The 22,251-nt window shown below is 38.7% G+C and overlaps 1 protein-coding gene across 4 annotated transcripts in view; it reads right to left on the bottom strand.

Moving 5' to 3' along the window:
* The window catches only part of ZDHHC15 (zDHHC palmitoyltransferase 15), a 149,429-nt gene that overhangs the window by 41,575 nt on the left and 85,603 nt on the right, over positions 1-22,251 (bottom strand). For 2 of the 4 annotated variants that reach the window (XM_089904346.1, XM_022580871.3), the window contains one exon: positions 16,203-16,306. In XM_089904346.1, the coding sequence (XP_089760472.1) occupies positions 16,203-16,306 (104 nt within the window). Of the gene's footprint in view, positions 1-16,192; positions 16,372-22,251 lie in introns of those variants that run through there. The other 2 variants (XR_016391325.1, XM_089904347.1) reach the window with 2 other exon arrangements.

Raw genomic sequence — 22,251 nt, 5'->3', positions numbered from 1 at the left:
ACCCATCCTAATAACATCTAGCTGAAGTCCTATTTCTTCCACAAAACTTTCACCACTATAGCCCATACACTTATCTCCTTTATTGATATACTGATATTGATATCGATATTGTTTAAGCATCACTGACAATCACACACTTACCATGTGTACCACACAGTACTTAGCATAGGGCTAAGCTTACCTAGGTATGTAATTGCTAACATCACTTTTATAGCAATGAGCACATTAAATCTTGTGTTAGACTTGTGTGCTTTTCCTATCCTTCCGTACAACTGCAAATTCCTTGAGGGCAGAGGCCATGTTTTATTTATCTTTATATCCCTCCACAATGCCTTGTCTGAGGCATACCTTCAGGAAATACTTTCTGAATTGAACTGATTGATTGGAGACCTGGAATATTTCAGGGACATGAACCAATTTAGGGCTCAGGGTTGGACAATGCAGGTAAAGCAGTAAAATGAATATCCATGATATTACTGCATAAGTTAAGTTTTCCAGGAGCTGAGGGCATGGCCATTCCCTTCTTATCTATAAACAGGAGGAATAAGTCTCTTGAAAAATGCCTAGGTGCTCAAAAGAGTAGCCCCTCCCTAACTCAGTATATTATGTTTTATGCTTTCAGTGTTGAGACCTAGGATTCTTATTCTTGAGTAAAGGCAAATGACAAGTGTGAGAATAGGTTGTTTATAGCTTGGTGGTCAAAATGCTAGGTGGAGGTTATAAGAGGGAGCAACTGGTGTACCTAGAGAGGATAGTTGAAGAAAGAAATTTGGTTCCAGGATACGGAGAGTATATTAATAAATATAAGCTTACAGTGGATGCTAAAATATATCAATATCTTCCAAAAAAGGAAAAGAGCCATTTGGTGAAAGATATAAAGTTGTGATTATTCAGCTTGATTCCTGACTCCTCATTATCAAATGTGATCACAGAACATCACACCTTAAAGCTGAAGATAGCTTAAAGATCATGGAATTGAAACTGAGCTCCAGAGAAGAGAAGGGACTTTCCAAAAGTCATACATTGAGCCCAGTGGCAGAGCTGGGAAATGATCCCCATGCCAGAGTATTATCCATGTTTTTCCATCATTCTATTACCGATGAAAGAGGCACAGGAACTGAGAAGTTTTCTTTTAAATGGACCTTAAAAAAGTCTACAAATTGAAAAGTAAGTAGGATCAAAGGAGAGAAACTGGGTGGTACAGTGGTTAAGGGTTTGGATTTTGGAGCCAGATTCTGTCACTGACTGGCTGTGTAACTTTGGGATTCTCTGTGCTTCAGTTTACTCATCTGTAAAATGGGGGTAATTTAATATTTACAACTTACAAAGTGATTATGACTCTTAAATGTGACAGTGCCTGTAAATCACCTGGCATATAATAGTCATTCAACAAATGTTAGTTGTACCCTTGGATTCAAACAATCATCTATATGTAACTTTACTTTGCTAGGGATGCAGAAAACATGAAATGAAGGTTATGAAGTCTTTAACTTCAAGGAGTTCCTATCCAGTCCCTTACCATTCAAACTCTTTTATGGAGCCAGGTTACTTTCTTCATCACTTAGCTTGAGGTCTCCTGATTATTTTTGACTTTCCTTGTACCTTCTGCCTCTTCATTCCTTGCCACCAATCCAAATGCTATCTAATCTTTAACATTCAAATTCTACCCTCTCTGTAAAGCCTTTCCTGATGAGCCCAGCCTACAGAAATCACTTTCCTTTAAGTTCCTATAGCACAAACTTTATAGTTCTACTCATTTGGTCAACATCATATCCTGTATTGTGTTTTGTCAATCAACTTTTCATACATGTGTCTTATCTCCCCAAATAAACTTAATAAATGTTAGTTTCTCCCTTTCCCTTCTCTTTTTCCTATATGTTCTTGGTCAACCAGCCAGACATCCTCCCCCAGAGTAGTACTGTCTTCTATATGTAGGAATGAGAGAAAACAGCCTTTTGGAAAAGAGCCACACAATTAATCATCCCAAATGTGTAATCATAAGTATATGACTCATAGGAATATCAGGTTGGTAAGATGTTAGTATAGGCCAATGTATCTTGAATTCCTATATAGAACACTGATAAAGAATTGACTGAGACTGCCTCTCGCCTTCTGAGATGGCCCACACTCTGTCTATGGAGTGTGTATCTCTCTTAATAAATCTACTTCTTTCCTATCACTTTGCCTCTTGCTGAATTCCTTCTGTGCTGAGACATAAAGAACCTGAATTACAGCAAGTCCTGAGGCCAGGTGTGCGATCTCAAAAGACAGTGGGTTCAAGTCCCAATCTGGGTTTTGGCTGGGTTTGAGTCCCAGTCAGTGGGTTCAAATCCCAATCTGAAGTGTGCGGTTTCAGCTGGCAAGCCACGAAGGGACAGTGATAAGGTAGGAAAATGTTGAGAGTCAGGTCTTGGTCCTAAATGGGCCTGTGGGACGCCAGGAGCCAGGTGTACTGGGGAGGGTGCTCCACCAACGTCTACTCATTTCTGATGGGCCGGTCAACCCCATATGCCTAATGCAGGTCCAGGACAAAATTGTTGCTGCAGGATTCGATAATCTGTACTCTTCTCCTTGACTCTGAGGTTTTTCTCCTACATTCTATGTTTATTCCTGTTCCCTTTATTTCCCTTTCTCCCTTCTTTCTTCTTTCCTTCCTTCCTTCCTCTCTCTCTCTCTCTCTCTCCCTCTCTCTTTTTATTTCTTTCTCTCCCCTCCCTCCAACCCTTACAAGTGCTGATCCTTTATTCCCGACGTACAGCTAGGCCAACTCCTGCTCATCATCGACACTATGGGGGACACCTTCTGTACCATTCGTTTGTGGCAAATTTTCAGGCATTAACACCTGGTTGGGAGACTACCTTGGAAGGGGTAGCATCTAAAATCATAAGTGCCAATCTTGACCAAATTGCGTGGTGGATTTTGACATGAGAGCAGAACTTTTGGATACCACAAGAGTTAAAGACATTACCTTAGGCTTGGGTCTGAAATGGGTCAGGCTGCATCAATCCTGACTGATACCCCTCTGGACCATATACTCCGGGATTGGGAAAGATTCAGACAACAGGAATTAAAAGAGAAAAAACTTATTAGGCTATGTAATCAGGTTTGGCCACAATATGAGTTAGGAAATTTAAAATGGGGTGAGGTACCATATGTCCAAATTTTCATGGCCTTGTATTTAGGCAATAAAACACAAAAGGAGTTTAAGGCATGCATAGCTTGGAGGGATAACTCTAGGAAGGACACAGAGGACATTTTAACTGACCTACCCTACAGGGCTATGCAGTACACTGGGTGGGGAATGATGCTGTCCCTGAGGTAGACCCACAGTGGAATTCTATTGATGGGGATAGATGGAGTCTGTTTGATAGATGGTATGAAGAAATTTACAGTAAAACCTGTTAATTATGAAAAGGTGAAAGAGGTCCAATAGGGACAGGATGAAAATCCTGCCATCTTCCAAGGGAGACTAGTGGAAGTTTTTAGGAAATATATGAACATGGGTCCCTCCTCCTCTAAGGAACAGGACCTTTCGGCTATGAATTTCATAGCCCAGTCTGCCCCAGATGTCAGGTGGAAAATTCAGAAAGCAACTGCTGGTCCTCAGACTCCAATGAATGATTTGCTCCTATTGGCTTATTCGGTTTTCAATAATAGGGATATGGCTGAAAAGGTTAAATGCACCCAGATAAATATGCAAAAGGCTCAAAAGATGGCAGTGGCTTTGTCCCCTCAGAGACCACCAAAGGGGAAGCCAACTTTCCTGGGCCAATCTGGCCCTGGTGGATCATTAGTCCCACGGGTACCCAGACAGGACCAGTGTACCCTGTGTAGACAAAAGGGGTACTGGAAGGAGGATCAAAATCAATGTGCCCTTTGCAAACAGCCAGGATATTGGAGGAGGGAATGCCCCAGATGCCAGACAACAATGGGGACCCCTTGGCCATTGATGGTTTTGCAATCAGAAGACTGAAGGGGCCAAAGGCCAAAAGCTGCTCTGCCTGAAACCGAGCAGGACCCTGTAGGGGCTCCTGGGCACAGAGAGTCTTTCTGTTCAGCCTCCATGACCTTCCCTAAGATTCATGAACAGCTGCTAATCTGGGAAGGGAAGGGATGCAGAGTCAAGGGAGGAACAGCCAAGAAACAATAGTGCAGCCTTGGGTCAGGGTCCTGGTTCCACCTCAAGGGATACACATAACAATATCTTTAAGCCCTTTTATAGAATTAAAAACCAATAAATGGAAGATGTCAGCATTCTCCATACCAGAGAAGACCAATTAAGGCCAGACTAAAGGAACCAGAGAAGCCCATCAAGATTACCTGAGATGAGATTAAAGGATAGGCTCTGTACACACCCTAATCTTGTCAGCAACCTCACCCTTAACTATTGCTATAAAACTCTTCATCAAGTCCTCCCAGGTTGGGACACATAATTTTCAAGGGCAGGAGTCTACTGTGTTCCCCTTTGCCTGGCAAAGCAATAAAGCTATTCTCCTTCTTCACCCAAAACTCTGTTTCTGAGATTCCATTTGGCACCAGTGTATAGAGGCTGAGATTTCGGCATCACGCCTAGAGATAACATCTCATAACTAGTGTTGAGCCTCAGGGGGTCATTGATGTGGCAGGCCACTCGACAGAATTTCTTATAGATACTGGTGCAACCTTTTCAATCTTAACCCAAAGAGTTGGAAGCCTTAGCAATCATAAGGAATATGCAGTGAGGTGTCAGGGAAGTGGAAGGGGCACACTTTCCAGGAACCCCTTTTGTGCAACATCAATGCCAGCTGTTTCTACATTCCTTTGTTTGTGCCTGATTGTCCCATCCCCTTAATGGGAAGAGACTTATAAACTAAGTTAGGGGCCACTCTGTTTCTTGAGGGGCAAGGGAACCACTCTCATCACCAAATGATTCTAACAGAAAGTGGAAAGGAATAGAAGCCTTAGTAGACCCTGGAGTGTGAAATATCAGGGTCCCAGACTTGGTCAAAGATATCCAGCTGGTGATTAATACCTGAACCAAAATGGGAGACCACCAGTCAGACTAAACTGACCATAGCTGATAGGATTTTGGGGAGAACCCTTCTCCCCTAAGGCAAATGGGGGAAAATAAAACATTCCAACATAGGTGAATGGGTGTGCCAGTTCTTTGATAACATTGAGGTAGCTACCCAATTCTTTGAGGGAAAGAAAAAGAAATTGTCTGGACTTAAGGGAACAAAATCATCCTAGAAGGAATTTGCCTGCCTTTTTCATGCCTTTGAGATGCAAATGTTCTATCTGGTCTTCTCAGGGAAACCCTTATCTCTGCCATTTTTTAAAATGCAAATTTTGGGAAAAGGGCTAGAGAATTTGGAACTTGACTTATCAAGGACAAATAAAAATCTTAAGTGTCTTCTCCATAAACATTACTAAAAAGGATTTAGCCATCTAGACAGGTGACCTTGATTTGTTCCATCTGCCTTTTCCATCTGCCAGAAGCCCAATTTGAATCCAACCTCTTGTAACTGATGGGTTTTACATTGTTTTACCTGATTCAGGGCTGAAATTCTGGAACGAGAACTATGAGATCTCTGTGTTTGTTTGTGTGTTCATATGTATCTATGCGTATGTTGTAGATGTATGGTATTGCCAAAATTAATTTGTAAAAGAGCTCTATTTAATTGACTTAAAGGAAATTAAGCACTTATATAAATACTCAGAAATGTAAAAGAATCTGGCTAGAATGAATTTCTGTTTCAAGTCATCTGAGAAATATTCAGTACTAATCAGATAGCTGGTATTAAAGGTGGCTTAAGCTTGTTGGTTTGATGTCTTTAGAGTCATCAATGTTAAGTATAGTACTTCTGTTGTACCTAGGTTTACTAGAGGTCAAATAAGACCTTATATCTGTTGCAAATTTGTCAGCAAGGAAAGTAAGTGACTCAATGTGAAAAAAAACTTTTAAGGAAAGTAAGATGTGTGTTTTCAGTAAAAGATGTGTGAGGAATGGGAAAGGAACACTGAGAAAAGAGTTGTACATGATCAGGATTTTCTAAGATTGGATTGAATTTAGTTGGGTAAATGGATTTTGTTGGGAGTAAGCTGAGGCAAGACTTGGAATTGGTTTCTCTCTCTGTTAATACTTTGTTCTAAGTATTCTTGGAATGCTACTTTTGATAACAGATTGTGTGAGTTTCTTTGCCTTTAAGTGATCTGTATTTGCTTTTGAGATCTCTTGTAACTTTTGTAAAAGAATAAGTATTATCTCACAGTGACCTATGATCTTATTTGACCAAGTGTTTTGAAACATTTTGGCAAACTTCCCAAACATCGAATTTTAATTAAAGTTCTTTTGACTTCCAGCTAACTTTGGGATGCTTTAGCAGGCCCCTGAGGCATCTCAGAGAGAAATATTTAACTAGGATTATTTGGTATGTTAAATTAAATGTAATCAGTCATAATTCTGGTTATTGTAACCAAGCTTCTTTATCAATTACACTGCAATCAGATGTTTAACCATGCCTTTTAAGTCTTTTGTCATTTATAGATAGTTATTTTTGTACTTTGATGCTGTTGCAAAAGTGCTTCATCTTCAAGAAGATTCATAGGAAGGCTATGGAAACAGTTACAATAGTTCCACAACAAGATGATGGCTATGAGAGGATTCCAGCCCATATCGACTTAAAACAAGGAGGCATCTGGCCCCTGGGGTCCCTATATCAGGCATCCAGAGACTTTTACTCCCTGACAGGCAGGGTCGACGCATCTGCTCAGCCTTGAAGCAGTTACAGAAGACAGACCATTGCCCCTAAGCTTCCCATAAGAATATGGGAGTAAAATCTCTGAAGGGGGAATGAAACAGGAGGGAAGGGGGCAGGGCACAACCTTTAAAAGAATGACATAGCTGTTGAGGACACAACAAAAACTAGTTAGAAACAACTAGGTCCAAGATTGTAGAAGGTTCAACTTCCAGTAGACCTTGAGCCTTATTATATGCTCACTGTAATACATTAGCATATTAAATGACACACTCACAGGTGCCATGACAGTTCCAAGGCTGACCTGAAAAGGCCAAAAAGTGGGCGGTGGCCCAATTCCTGGAAATCCCTGCCCCCTCCCTGAAATAGTTGGAATAATCCTCCCACTTATTAGCCTATGAAATTACCCAGCCCATAAAAACTAACCACCCCATATTTCGGTGCCTCTTGCCTTCCCCACACTCTGTCTATTGAGTGTGTATCTCTCTAATCTAAATCTAATTCTTACCTAAAAAAAAAAAAGAATTGACTGAGACTAAGGACTCTTCCAATTTAGCCCTACCTATTGCCACTATGCATGGCAATAAGTAAGGGCACTTTGGTGCCTTTGAAGGGGTATATTCTTTAAGGTAGGAAGCATGAATTTAACTTATGACCTTGCCTAAGTCCTGTGGTAGTATCTTAAAGTTCCTCAGGCATAATCACAGATGCCTGGTTAGGCCCAAAGAATTAAGTGATAAGGTAACTTTCTCTTCAAGCAAGATTCAGTGGCTGTCTCTGATTGGGAGGTGATTGCACAGAATATCACCCAGAGATGATTCTAAACAATAAAGCTCTTGATGTGTAAGGTCTCATCTTAGAACCAGAGTTCTTATATATAGGATATCCTTAGAGAGTCTGAGTTCTGATGAAGAGAAGGTCTCTTACCAATGCTTTCAGAAGGTACAGCATTTAGAGCAATCTCTGGCATAGAATGGAAGTGTGCTTTAGTAGAGTATCACCTCACCATCTTCCTAAACCAACATTATCCTCATAACAAGCCCCTGCTTAAAAACCATCAGTAGTTCCCCATTATCCACAGAAGAGTCCTTAGTCTTGTACCTAAGGTCCTAGTCAATCTAACACTAATTCACCTGTGGCATTAAGCTAACAATCATCATCTATATGCAACCCTATTTTGCAAGGGTTGAAGATAGTACTGAAATGAAGGTGATGAGGTCTATGACTTCAAGTAGTTCCCGTCCAATCCACTACCATTCAAACTCTTTGTTGGAGTTAGGCTACTTTCTTCTTCATATCCTCCTCACTTAGCTTGGGGTCTCATGCATTATAACCTGTGGTTTTCCTTTTAACTTTTGCTGTTTCATTCCTTGCCACAAATCCAAATCCCATGTCATCTTTAAGGCCCAAATTCTCTCTCCTCTATAAAGCCTTTCCTGACTAGCCCAGCCTAAAAGAACCACTTTCTCCTTTGAATTCCTATAGGACAAATTTTATGGTTCTACTTATTTGGTCAATAACATACCCTGTATTGTGTTTTGTAAGACAACTTTTCATGTATGTGTCTTATCTTCCCAAATAAATGCAAGACGCTTGAGTTCAGACACAAAAATGCATAATGTCCCTTCCATAAGGGACATTTAAGTGTATGACATTCAATGTCATACACTTAATATGCTCTCAAATTATACTAGCTTATTTCTTCTGTTCTTTTTCGTAATGGGTTATTTATCACAGCAGAAGAAACTACCAGACTGAAAATAAATAAATCAGAAATCTTCTACCTTGAGCAGTTACTAATTATCTCATCCACAAAAGTTTTGCCCAAAGGAGTAGGAAATTATGCTATATATAAAGCATATAATATGCTAGAGTCTGAGGTCAATATTTTCCTGGATAAGTGTCCAGCATTTGACAAGTTTAATTCTTCCAAGCCCTGGTTATCATTAACACTGGAAAGTTGTATTAGCAAATTCAAGCAAATTTTGTTTCTCATATGAAGATTTTTTAACTTGAAAAAAATATCTCACCTGGAATATTAAAATTATCAAATTTAAAGAGTTGATTTTCAGTCTCATTAGCTACAGCTAGAAAGAAATTTTGGTGAGTTAAGGAAAGCTTGGTTCTTTTCTCCTGGATGCTTTTAAAATATCATTCTTGTCATAGTTAATACATTGGTATAGAGTAACTGGAATAGGCTGTGCATAATTATTGTGTACCCTAGGACTTGATCCTGACCTGGAACTCCCTACTGGATTCTCAAACCAGGCTGATGGAATACTCATGGATAGTTGATGGAATAGTTAATGGATAGTCATCAAATCACAAGAGAACAAAAGATGAAGGGAATAAAAAGACCTACAAAAACAAATCCAAAACAATTAACAAAATGGCAATAAGAATATACATATCGATAATTACCTTAAGTATAAATGGATTAAATGCTTCAACCAAAAGACAGAGACTGGCTGAAAGGACATAAAAGCAAGACCTGTATATAGGCTGTCTACAAGAGATCCATTTCAGGTCCAGGGAAACATACAGACTGAAAGAGAGGGGATGGAAAAAGGTATTCCATGCAAATGGAAATCAAAAGAAAGCTGGAGTAGCAATACTCATATCAGACAAAATAGACTTTAAAATAAGGACTGTTACAAGAGACAAAAAAGGACACTACATAATGGTCAAGTGATCAATCCAAGAAGAAGATGCAGCAATTGTAAATATATATTCACCCAACATAGGAGTACCTCAATATATAAGGCAAATTCTAGCAGCCATAAAAGGAGAAACCAACAGTAACACAATAATAGTGAGGGACTTTAACACCCCACTTAGATCAATGAACAGATCACCCAGACAGGAAATCAATAAGGAAACACAGCCATTAAATGACACATTAGACCACATGGACCTAATGGATATTTAAAGAGCATTCCATCCAAAAGCAGCAGAATACACATTCTTAAGTGCACATAGAACATTCTCCAGGATAGATCACATGCTGGGCCACAAAGCAAGCATCAATAAATTTAAGACAATTGAAATCATACCAGGCATCTTTCCTGACCACAACTTTATGAGAATAGAAATCAACTACAAGGAAAAAACTGTAAAAAACACAAACACGTGGAGACTAAACAACCAATGGATCACTGAAGAAAGCAAAGAGGAAATCAAAAAATATCTAGAGACAAATGAAAATGAAAACATGATGATCCAAAACCTATGGGACACAGGGATTTCCCTGGTGATCAAGTGGTTAAAACTCTGTGCTTCCACTGCAGGGGGCATGGGTTTGATCCCCGGTCATGGAATTAAGATCCTGCATGCCGTATGGTGCAGCCAACAAACAAACAAACGAAAACCACAAAACAAGCAAAAACCCCACAAAACCTATGGGATGCAGCAAAAGCAGTTCTAAGAGGGAAGTTTATAGCAATACAATCTTACCTCAGGAGACAAGACAAATCTCAAATAAACAACCTAATGCTACACCTAAAGTAACTAGAGAAGGAAGAACAAAGAAAACCCAAAGTGAGTAGACGGAAAGAAATCATAAAGATCAGAGCAGAAATAAATGAAATAGAGATGAAGAAAACAATAGAAAAGATTGCTGAAACTAAAGCTGGTTCTTTGAAAAGATAAACAAAATTGATAAACCTTTAGCCAGACTCATCAAGAAAAAAAGGAAGAGGGCTCAAATCGATAAAATTAGAAATGAAAAAGGAGAAGTTACTCACTGACACTGCAGAAATACAAAGGATCACAGGAGACTATTAGAAGCAACTCTATGCCAATAGAATGGAAAACCTAGAAGAAATGGACAAATTCTTAGAAAGGAACAACCCTCCAAGACTGAACCAAGAAAAAATAGAAAATATGAACAAACCAATCACAAGTACTGAAATGGGAACTATGATTTTAAAAATTCCACAAAACAAAAGTCCAGGACCAGATGGCTACACAGGCAAATTCTATCAAACATTTAGAGAAGAGTTAACACCTATCCTTCTCAAACTATTCCCAAAATACTGCAGATGAAGGAACACTCCAAAATGCATTCTATGAGGTCACCATCACTCTGATACCGAAACCAGACAAAGAAACCACAAAAAAGAAAATTACAGGCCAATATCACTGATGAACATAGATGCAAAAATCCTCAACAAAATACTAGCAAACCAAATCCAACAACACATTAAAAGGATCGTACACCATGATCAAGTGGGATTTATTGCAGGGATGCAAGGATTTTTCAATATCCACAAATCAATCAGTGTGATGCACCACACCAACAAGTTGAAAACTAAAAACCACATGATCATCTCAGTAGATGCAGAAAAAGCTTTTGACAAAATGTAACACCAATTTATGATAAAAAGTCTCAAGAAAGTGGGCATAGAGGGAACATACTTCAACATACTAAAGACCATACATGACAAAGCCACAGCTAACATCATACTCAATGGTGAAAAGCTGAAAGCATTTCCTCTAAAATCAGAAACAAGATAAGGATATCCACCCTTGCCACTTTTATTCAACATAGTATTGGAAGTCCTAGCCATGGCAATCAGAGAAGAAAAAGAAATAAAAGGAATCCAAACTGGAAATGAAGAAGTAAAACTGTCACTCTTTGTAGATGACATGATACTGTAAATAGAAAATCCTAAATGCACTACCAGAAAACTACTAGAGCTAATCAATAAAGTTGGTAAAGTTGCAGGATCCAAAATTAATACACAGAAATCTGTTGCATGTCTATACACTGACATTGAAAGATCAGAAAGAGAAATTAAGGAAACAATCCCATTTACCAACACATCAAAAAGAATAAAATACCTAGGAATAAACCTACCTAAGGAGGCAAAAGACCTGTACTCTGAAAACTGTAAGATGCTGATGAAAGAAATCGAAGAAGACACAAACAGATGGAAAGATATTTCATGTTCTTGGGTTGGAAGAATCAATATTGTCAAAATGACTATACTACCCAAGGCAATCTACAGATTCAATGCAATCTCTGTCAAATTACCAACCGTGTTTTTCACATAAGTAGCACAAGTAATTTTAAAATTTGTACAGAGACACAAAAGACCCCGAATAGCCAAATAATCTTGAGAAAGAAAAACAGACCTGGAGGAATCAGGCTCCTTGACTTCAGACTATACTACAAAGCTACACTCATCAAAAGAGTGTGGTACTGGCAGTAAATAGAAATATAGATCAATGAAACAGGATAGAAAGCCCAGAAATAAACCCAAGCACCTATGGTCAATTAATCCATGACAAAGGAGGCAAGAATATACAATGGAGAAAAAGTCTCTTCAATAAGTGGTGCTGGGAAAACTGGACAGCTACATGTAAAAGAATGAAGTTAGAACATTCTCTAACACCATACACAAAAATAAACTCAAAATGGATTAAAGACCTAAATGTAAGTCTGGATATTATTAAACTCTTAGAGGAAAACATAGGCAGAACACTCTTTGACATAAATCTCAGTAATATCTTTTTGTATCCACCTCCTAGATTACTAAAATAAAAACAAACATAAACAAATGGAAGTAATTAAACTTAAAAGCTTTTGCAAAGCAAAGGAAACCATAAACAAAATGAACAGAGAACCCACAGAATGGGAGAAAATATTTGCAAATAAAGTGACTGACAATGGGTTAATCTCCAAAATATACAAACAGCACATGCAGCTCAATATCGAAAAAACAAACAACCCAATTAAAAACTGGGCAGAAGATCTAAATAGACATTTCTCCAACGAAGACATACAGGTGGCCAAAAAGCACATGAAAAAATGCTCAACATTGGTAAGTACTAGAGAAATGCAAATCAAAACTACTTTGAGGTCTCACTTCACACTGGTCAGACTGGCCATCCTCAAGTCTATAAATAAGTGCTGGAGAGGGTGTGGAGAAAAGGGAACTCTCCTACACTGTTGGTGGGAATATAAATTGGTGCAACCACTATAAAGAACAGTATGGAGGTTCCTTAGAAAACTAAAAATAGAAATACCCTATGATCCAGCAATCCCACTCCAGGGCATATATCCAGAGAGAGGCATACTTTGAAAAGATATATGTACCCCAATGTTCATAGCAACACTATTTACAATAGCCAAGACATGGAAGCAACCTAAATGTCCATCGACAGATGAACGGATAAAGAAGTACATATATACAGTGGAATATTATTCAGCCATAAAAAAGAATGAAATAATGCTGTTTACAGCAACATTGATGGACCTAGAGATGCTTATACTCAGTGAAGTAAGTCAGACAGAAAGACAAATATCATATGATATCATTTATTTTGGGAAACTAAAAAAAGGATACAAATGAACTTATTTACAAAATGGAAATGGACTCACAGACTTCGAAAACAAACTTTTGGTTACCAAAGGGGAAAGGTTGGGGTAGGGGGAGGGATAAATTAGGAGTCTGGGATTAAAATATACCCACTACAATACATAAAATAAGTAATCAGTGAGGACCTACTATACAGCACAGGGAACTCTACTCACTATTCTGTAATAACCTATACAGGAAAAGAATCTGAAAAAGAATGGATATATATATGTATAAATGAATCATTTTACTGTATACCTGAAACTAACATAACACTGTAAATCAACTATACTCCAACATAAAATAAAAATTAAATTAAAAAAAGAAGAACATACCAAAAATAATGAAGAAAAATTATGGTAATAAGTGATGAAAGGGTCAGAATTGCCAGCAGTAGTCAAAAGGGATTTTATTCTATATATGTTTTACAACTTTTAATGATTTGTATATTCATGAATTCTTCCTATTGTTAAAGTTAATAAAAAGTCATAAAAGCCAAAGAAAATCTCCTCAGAATTATACATCGATCTGTCACTTTTGATTTGCACATTTTTTCTATGCATGTGTACATTAATCTCATCAGAGAAGCCTCTTTAAATCTCTTGACTTCATAAAGGTGTTCCTTTACCTCATATGTTGCTGTACTAAAACAAGGCAGGGACCTACCTACTGTATAGAACAGGGAGCTATACTCAATATTTTGTAATAACCTATAAGGGAAAAGAATGAAAAAAATAGATTTATATGTATGCATACCTAAATCACTTTGTTGTACACTGGAAAATAACACAACATTATAAATCAACTATACTACTATTAAAATAAATTAAAATAGATAAATAAATAAATAAAATGCAAAGTAATAAAAAATAAATTAAGGCAGGGATTTTAAAGAAGATAAAGACTGTATAAAGTTCCTGATTATGATATTACATATTTTTGAAACAGGTTATACTTTTTCCCTATTTTACCAATTTATATACATTTTAGAATGCTTTGCATTATATAATGTACAAGTACATAATTTATAGTAAACTAAATATTATATTTGGGGCTAGGACTGAAACCCTAATATTATTCCTTAAACAAATTAAGTTCAATACACGAAATTTTAACTTATAGTAACTTTCCCAGGAATCTAAGTTGTCAAAAGTGCAAGGACTACTTGTATATAACCAGTTTTGCACAGAAATTTTGGGTAAGTGAGGATAACACAGAATCAGACAAATAGTACAGCATGAGAACGTGTGTTAGAGAAAAAGAGAGTTTTCCAATATTTAAATTTGTTAGATACTGTAATGGGTGATAAAGGAGGGTTGTGAATCTCTTTCAATGGACTTTTAAAACACCTCACTTATTTGGGATGGTACAGTGTTCTTGCTAAAGCTATAGGTGGCTTATACTCTGTGACTTACAATTTATGTAAGAAGCAGTTGAATGAATTATATAGTAAGATGGCATGAAGTCACAGCACTGTGTCTCATGTGTATTTGTCCAAAGGACAGATACAACATTATACTGGAAAGAATCCAGTATTTGGAATCAGGATGCCTTACTTTAAGTCCAAGTTCTGCCTCTTTCTTGCTATGTGATCTTGCAAAAGTTATCTCACATCTCCAAATCTTAGTCTCCTCAGTTATAAAATGGGAATGGTATTAATAATAATGCCTACTTAACCTGACAGTTGTGAGACAAAGGATATGAAAAACAGTATATGAAAGTCCTTTGTAAACTATAAAATGGTGTACCTATTTTTTATGATTGACTAATTTTTAAAAAGTCTAGCACTGAAAACTACTTCAAGAAAATAACCTCTTTATAATGCGGTACTGCATCTATAATTAAAGTTTTCCACTTGCCAAAACAAGGCTCAGATATGAATAGTTTTTTCCATTGGGGAGATATTTCAAACCATGTTAAGACCCTAGAAGTCTATGATTTCTATTAGAGTTTGGATTTCTTAACACCAAAATAAAAGTTCTTATCACTTGTAACCACGGTAAGTCAGTCTGATAGCTGAAGGATGGTAGGTCAAAATGCCATCAGTTTTTCAATAAAGAGTCAGAAGGGTGAGGTAAAGGAGCTGCTTGTGTTATAAGTTCTTTGGGCTGGGTAAGAACTCCTTCCTTTTCTAACTATAGATTTTGGACTGTTTTGTCTTCCTTAGTCATAGTAACAATGCCTTACTCTAAAACCGGACTTCCAGGTAGAGAAGCTGGGACTAGATCACCTAACTGGGGAAACATTTAGAAAGGCTTGTTTCCCACCTCTGCTCCCCACCTCAATGCCTTTCCATGTCCTTATTCAGCTGCGTTCATCCCAGGTACAGTCTGTAATAACTACTACAAGTTCTCACTCAAAATTTCTGTCAGCTACTGTATTATTGGGACCAGTCTGCTATTAACAACATAAACAAATGTTAGAGGCACAGAAGTAAGCATGGAGACAAAGAATAGGCGGCAATGGGGTTACAGGACATGAGAACTTAACTTTTAGCTCTTCATAAAAATCTCAAGATGACTCAATAATCTGGTGGGAGAAAGGTGGAGGGCAAAGTTCTAATTCCTTATTTTTCCTTTGAGGGCTGCCTTTTAGAAAAGTATACTACGTGGATGTGTAGCCTTGCCCCTATATACTATCATTTACTTTTTCATGTACTAGACCATTCTAAAGCAGAATGGGAATGAGATTTTAAAGAAAATTTAGCCAATGTGCATGAACCAGGGCAGAGAAAGGTGAGCTGTTACCCACTGATTGAATCAATTCAAACAAAGCACTCCAAGTGACAACTGGTAGGATTGTTTACAAACATGCACAACACTGTTTATTATGTTTCCTGATTTATCTGACTGGTTATAAATTATAGTATCACAAAGCTGGTAAGGAGCCTTCCAAGCTGTCATCTAATCCTACCTAAGCCACCTACATTTGCTAAACAAATCTGGCCATACTTGCCCTTCTCCATCCAAAGGGCACTTATGAGGTTGACATGCTTATATAATCTTTCTGTACACTATTTTCTCATTACACTACATTCGTTGTGTTAACACAGTCTTTATTAGCCTGCTGAGTGGAGAAAAGACTTCCTTCTCACCCTACTTACCTCGGTTGTCATCCTCATTTTCTTCCCAGGGCTCTTCATTTGCTAGCAATGGGTTCTGCGACTCATTCATACACCTCATAGGGAAAGAGTGTCCATCACCAGGGCTGGTGGGGAAATGAAGGCAGTGAGATCCTGCAGCTGACATAGACATTTTATGAAGGTAATAACCCTATGAGAAATAGGAGTGGGGTTCTTAGAAAGACTTAAACCATTTAGCTTATTGACTAAAGCCATTCTGGAATAGGCTCTTACAATAGCATCATTTAGTTGCCCTATTGCTCTCAATTTCTATATCTGTTTGTTTGTCTGCATCAGTCTTGACTCTTTTAGTTTTTAAGCAACTCTTTAATTGCTTCCCACAATGGCCAGTATGGCAAAGTGCACATAAAGCAAACTTCATAAATATAACTTAATGATGAGGATTCCAATTTATATCCCATTATACTATTGATTTGGCTCTAAATTTTCAAGAAAAATTAGCAGATTCAGAATCACTGAGAGAAGAAGAAGAACTACAATCCTGCAGCCTGTAGAACAAAAACCACATTCACAGAAAGATAGACAAGATGAAAAGACAGAGGGCTATGTACCAGATAAAGGAAAAAGAAAAAAACCCAGAAAAACAACTAAATGAAGTGGAGATAGGCAACCTTCCAGAAAAATGATTCAGAATAATGATAGTGAAGATGATCCAGGACCTCGGAAAAAGAATGGAGGCAAAGATCAAGAAGATGCAAGAAATGTTTAACAAAGACCTAGAAGAGTTAAAGAATAAACAAACAGAGATGAACTATACAATAACTGAAATGAAAACTACACTGGAAGGAATCAATAGCAGAATAACTGAGGCAGAAGAACGGATAAAGGACCTGGAAGACAGAATGGTGGAATTCACTGCTGAGGAAGAGAATAAAGAAAAAAGAATGAAAAGAAATGAAGACAGCCTAAGAAACCTCTGGGACAACACCAAACACAACAACATTTGCATTATAGGGGCCCCAGAAGGAGAAGAGAGAGTGAAAGGAACAGAGAAAATATTTGAAGAGATTATACTCGAAAACATCCCTAACTTGGGAAAGGAAATAGCCACCCAAGTCCAGGAAGTCCAGAGTCCCATATAGGATAAACCCAAGGAGAAACATGCCAAGACACATAGTAATCAAATTGGCAAAAATTAAAGACAAAGAAAAATTATGGAAAGTAGCAAGGGAAAAACGACAAATAACATACAAGGGAACTCTCATAAGGTTAACAGCTGATTTCTCAGCAGAAATTCTACAAGTCAGAAGGGAGTGGCATGATATAATTAAAGTGATGAATGGGAAGAACCTACAACTAAGATTACTCTACCCAGCAAGGATCTCATTCACATTCGATGGAGAAATCAAAAGCTTTACAGACAAGCATAAGCTGAGAGAATTCAGCACCACCAAACCAGCTCTACAACAAATGCTAAAGGAACTTCTCTAAGTGGGAAACACAAGAGAAGAAAAGGACTTACAAAAACAAACCCAAAACAATTAAGAAAATGGGCACAGGAACATACATATCGATAATTACCCTAAACGTGAATTGATTAAATGCTCCAACCAAAAGACACAGGCTTGATGAATGGATACAAAAACAAGAACCATATATATGCTGTCTACAAGAGACCCACTTCAGACCTAGGGTCACATACAGATTGAAAGTGAGGAGATGGAAAAAGATATTCCATGAAAATGGAAATCAAAAGAAAGCTGGAGTAGCTATACTCATATCAGATAAAACAGACTTTAAAATAAAAAATGTTACAAGAGACAAGGAAGGACACTACATAATGATCAAGGGATCAATCCAAGAAGAAGATATAACAATTATAAATATACATGCACCCAACATAGAAGCACCTCAATACATAAGGCAACTGCTAACAGCTATAAAAGAGGAAATCAACAGTAACACAATAATAGTCGGGGACTTTAACACCTCACTTACACCAATGGAAAGATCATCCAAAATGAAAATAAATAAGGAAACAGAAGCTTTAAATGGCACAATAGATCAGATAGATTTATTTGATATTTATAGGACATTCCATCCAAAAACAGCAGATTACACTTTCTTCTCAAGTGTGCATGGAACATTCTCCAGATAGATCACATCTTGGGCCACAAATCAAGCCTCAGTAAATTTAAGAAAATTGAAATCATATCAAGCATCTTTTCTCACCACAACGCTATGAGATTAGAAATGAATTACAGGGGAAAAAACCGTAAAAAACACAAACACATGGATGCTAAACAATATGTTACTAAATAACCGAGAGATCACTGAAAAAATCAAAGAGGAAATCAAAAAATACCTACGGATACAGATACACCAGAAATATATCTACACGTGGAACAAATCCTACAGAACACCTACTGAACGCTGGCAGAAGGCCTCAGACCTCCCAAAAGGCAAGAAACCCCCCACGTATCTGGGTAGGGCAAAAGAAAAAAGAATAAACAGAGACAAAAGGATAGGGACGGGACCTGCACCAGTGGGAGGGAGCTGTGAAGGAGGAGAGTTTTCCACACACTAGGAAGCCCCTTCACCGGCAGAGACTGCAGGTGGCGGAGGGGGAAAGCTTCGGAGCCGTGGAGGAGAGCACAGCAACAGGGTTGTGGGGGGCAAAGTGGAGAGATTCCCGCACAGAGGATCGGTGCAGACAGGCACTCACTAGCCCGAGAGGCTTGTCTGCTCCCCCGCCGGAGTGGGCGGGGCTGAGAGCTGAGGCTCAGGCTTCGGTCGGAGTGCAGGGAGAGGACTGGGGTTGGCGGCATGAACACAGCCGGAAGAGGGCTAGTGCACCATGGCTAGACGGGAGGGAGTCCGGAGAAAAGTCTGGACCTGCTGAAGAGGCAAGAGACTTTTTCTTCCCAATTTGTTTTCTGGTGCACGAGGAGAGGGGATTAAGAACGCTGCTTTAAGGAGCTCCAGAGACGGGCGTGAGCCGCGGCTAAAAGCGCAGACCCCAGAGACAAACATGAGACGCTAAGGCTGCTGCTGCCACCACAAGGAAGCCTGTGTGCGAGCACAGGTCACTATCCACAGCCCCCTTCCGGGGAGCCTGTGCAGCCCGCCACTGCCAGGGTCCCAGGATCCAGGAACAACTTCCCCGGGAGAACGCACGGTGCCCCTCAGGCTGGTGCAACGTCATGTTGGCCTCTGCCGCCGCAGGCCTGCCCCGCATCTTTACCCCTCCCTTCCCCCGGCCTGAGTGAGTCAGAGCCCCCAGTCAGCGGCTCCTTTAACCCCGTCCTGTCTGAGTGAAGAAGAGATGCCCTCCGGTGACCTACATGCAGAGGCGGGGCCAAATCCAAAGCTGAGCCCCTGGGAGCTGTGAGAACAAAGAAAAGAAAGGGAAGTCTCTCCCAGCAGCCTCAGAAGCAGCGGAGTAAAGCTCCACAATCAACTTGATGTACCCTGCATCTGTGGAATACATGAATAGACAACAAATCATCCCAAACTGAGGAGGTGGACTTTGAGAGCAAGATTTATAATTTTTCCCCTTTTCCTCTTTTTGTGTGTATGTGTATGCTTCTGTGTGAGATTTTGTCTGTATAGCTTTGCTTCCACCATTTCTCCGAGGGTTCTATCCATCCGTTTTATTTTTCTCTTAATAATTATTTTTTATTTTAATAACTTTATTATATTTTATCTTACTTTATTTTACTTTATCTTCTTTATTTCTTTTTTCCTTCCTTCCCTCCTTACTTCCTTCCTCCCTCCCTCCCTCCCTGCCTCTTTTCTTTCTTTCTTTCTTTCTTTCTTTCTACTTCTACTAATTCTTTCTTTCTACTTTTTCTCCCTTTTATTCTGAGCCATGTGGATGAAAGGATCTTGGTGCTGCAGCCAGGAGTCAGTGCTGTGCCTCTGAGGTGGGAGAGCCAACTTCAGGACACTGGTCCACAAGAGACCTCCCAGCTCCACGTAATATCAAATGGCAAAAATCTCCCAGAGATCTTCATCTCAACACCAGTACCCAGCTTCACTCAACGACCAGCAAGCTACAGTGCTGGACACCCTATGCCAAGCAACTAGCAAGAGAGGAACAAAACCCCACCCATTAGCAGAGAGTCTGCCGAAAATCATAATAAGTCCACAGACACCCCAAGCACACTGCCAGATGTGGACCTGCCGACCAGAAAGACAAGATCCAGCCTCATCCACCAGAACACAGGCACTAGTCCCCTCCACCAGGAAGCCTACACAACCCACTGAACCAACATTAGCCACTGGGGACAGACATCAAAAACAACGGGAACTACGAACTCACAGTCTGCAAAAAGGAGACCCCAAACACAGTAAGATAATCAAAATGAGAAGAGAGAGAAACACACAGCAGATGAAGGAGCAAGATAAAAACCCACCAGACCTAACAAATGAAGAGGAAATAGGCAGTCTACCTGAAAAAGAATTCAGAATAATGATAGTAAAGATGATCCAAAATCTTGGAAATAGAATAGACACAATGCAAGAAACATTTAACAAGTACCTAGAAGAATTAAAGATGAAAGAAACAACGATGAACAACACAATAAATGAAATTAAAAATACTCTAGAAAGGATTAATAGCAGAATAACTGAGGCAGAAGAACGGATAATTGACCTGGAAGATAAACTAGTGGAAATAACTACTGCAGAGCGAATAAAGAAAAAAGAATGAAAAGAACTGAGGACAGTCTCAGAGACCTCTGGGACAACATTAAACACAACAACATTCGAATTATAGGGGTTCCAGAAGAAGAAGAGATAAAGAAAGGGACTGAGAAAATATTTGGAGAGATTATAGTTGAAAACTTCCCTAATATGGGAAAGGAAATAGTTAATCAAATCCAGGAAGCACAGAGAGTCCCATACAGGATAAATCCAAGGAGAAATACGCCAAGACACGTATTAATCAAACTGTAAAAAATTAAATAAAAAGAAAATATATTAAAAGCAGCAAGGGAAAAACAACAAATAACACACGAGGGAATTCCCAGAAGGTTAACAGCTGATCTTTCAGCAGAAACTCTGCAAGCCAGAAGGGACTGGCAGGACATATTTAAAGTGATGAAGGAGAAAAACCTGCAACCAAGATTACTCCACCCAGAAAGTATCTCATTCAGATTTAATGGAGAAATTTAAACCTTTACAGACAAGCAAAAGCTGAGAGAGTTCAGCACCACCAAACCAGCTCTACAACAACTGCTAAAGGAACTGCTCTAGGCAAGAAACACAAGAGAAGGTAAAGACCTACAATAACGAACCCAAAACAATTAAGAAAGTGGGAATAGGAACATACATATCGATAATTACCTTAAATGTAAATGGATTAAATGCTCCCACCAAAAGACACAGATTGGCTGAATGGATACAAAAACAAGACCCATAAATTTGCTGTCTACAAGAGACCCACTTCAGACCTAGAGACACATACAGACTGAAAGTAAGGGGATAGAAAAAGATATTTCATTCAAATGGAAACCAAAAGAAAGCTGGAGTAGCAATTCCCATATCAGAGAAAATAGACTTTAAAATAAAGACTATTAGAAGAGACAAAGAAGGACACTACATAATGATCAAGGGATCGATCCAGGAAGAAGATACAACAATTGTAAATATTTAGGCACCCAACATAGGAGCACCTCAATACATAAGGCAAATACTAACAGCCACAAAAGGGGAAATCGACTGTAACACATTTATAGTAGGGGACTTTAACACCCCACTTTCACCAATGGACAGATCATCCAAAATGAAAATCAATAAGGAAACTCAAGCTTTAAATGATACATTAAACAAGATGGACCTAATTGATATCTATAGGACATTCCATCCAAAAAACAACAGAATACACATTTTCAAGTGCTCATGGAACATTCTCCAGGATAGATCATATCTTGGGTCACAAATCAAGCCTAGGTAAATTTAAGAAAATTGAAATTGTATCAAGTATCTTTTCCGACCACAACGCTATGAGACTAGATATCAATTACAGGAAAAGATCTGTAAAAAATACAAACACATGGAGGCTAAA

The sequence above is a fragment of the Delphinapterus leucas genome, chromosome X (genome assembly GCF_059928025.1).
Source record: "Delphinapterus leucas isolate spDelLeu-1000000601 "Yukka" chromosome X, BTC_Dleu_Yukka2, whole genome shotgun sequence".
Classification (NCBI taxonomy): domain Eukaryota; kingdom Metazoa; phylum Chordata; class Mammalia; order Artiodactyla; family Monodontidae; genus Delphinapterus; species Delphinapterus leucas.
Note: the sequence above shows the minus strand (reverse complement) of the source record. Positions and strands in the feature narration are given on the sequence as shown.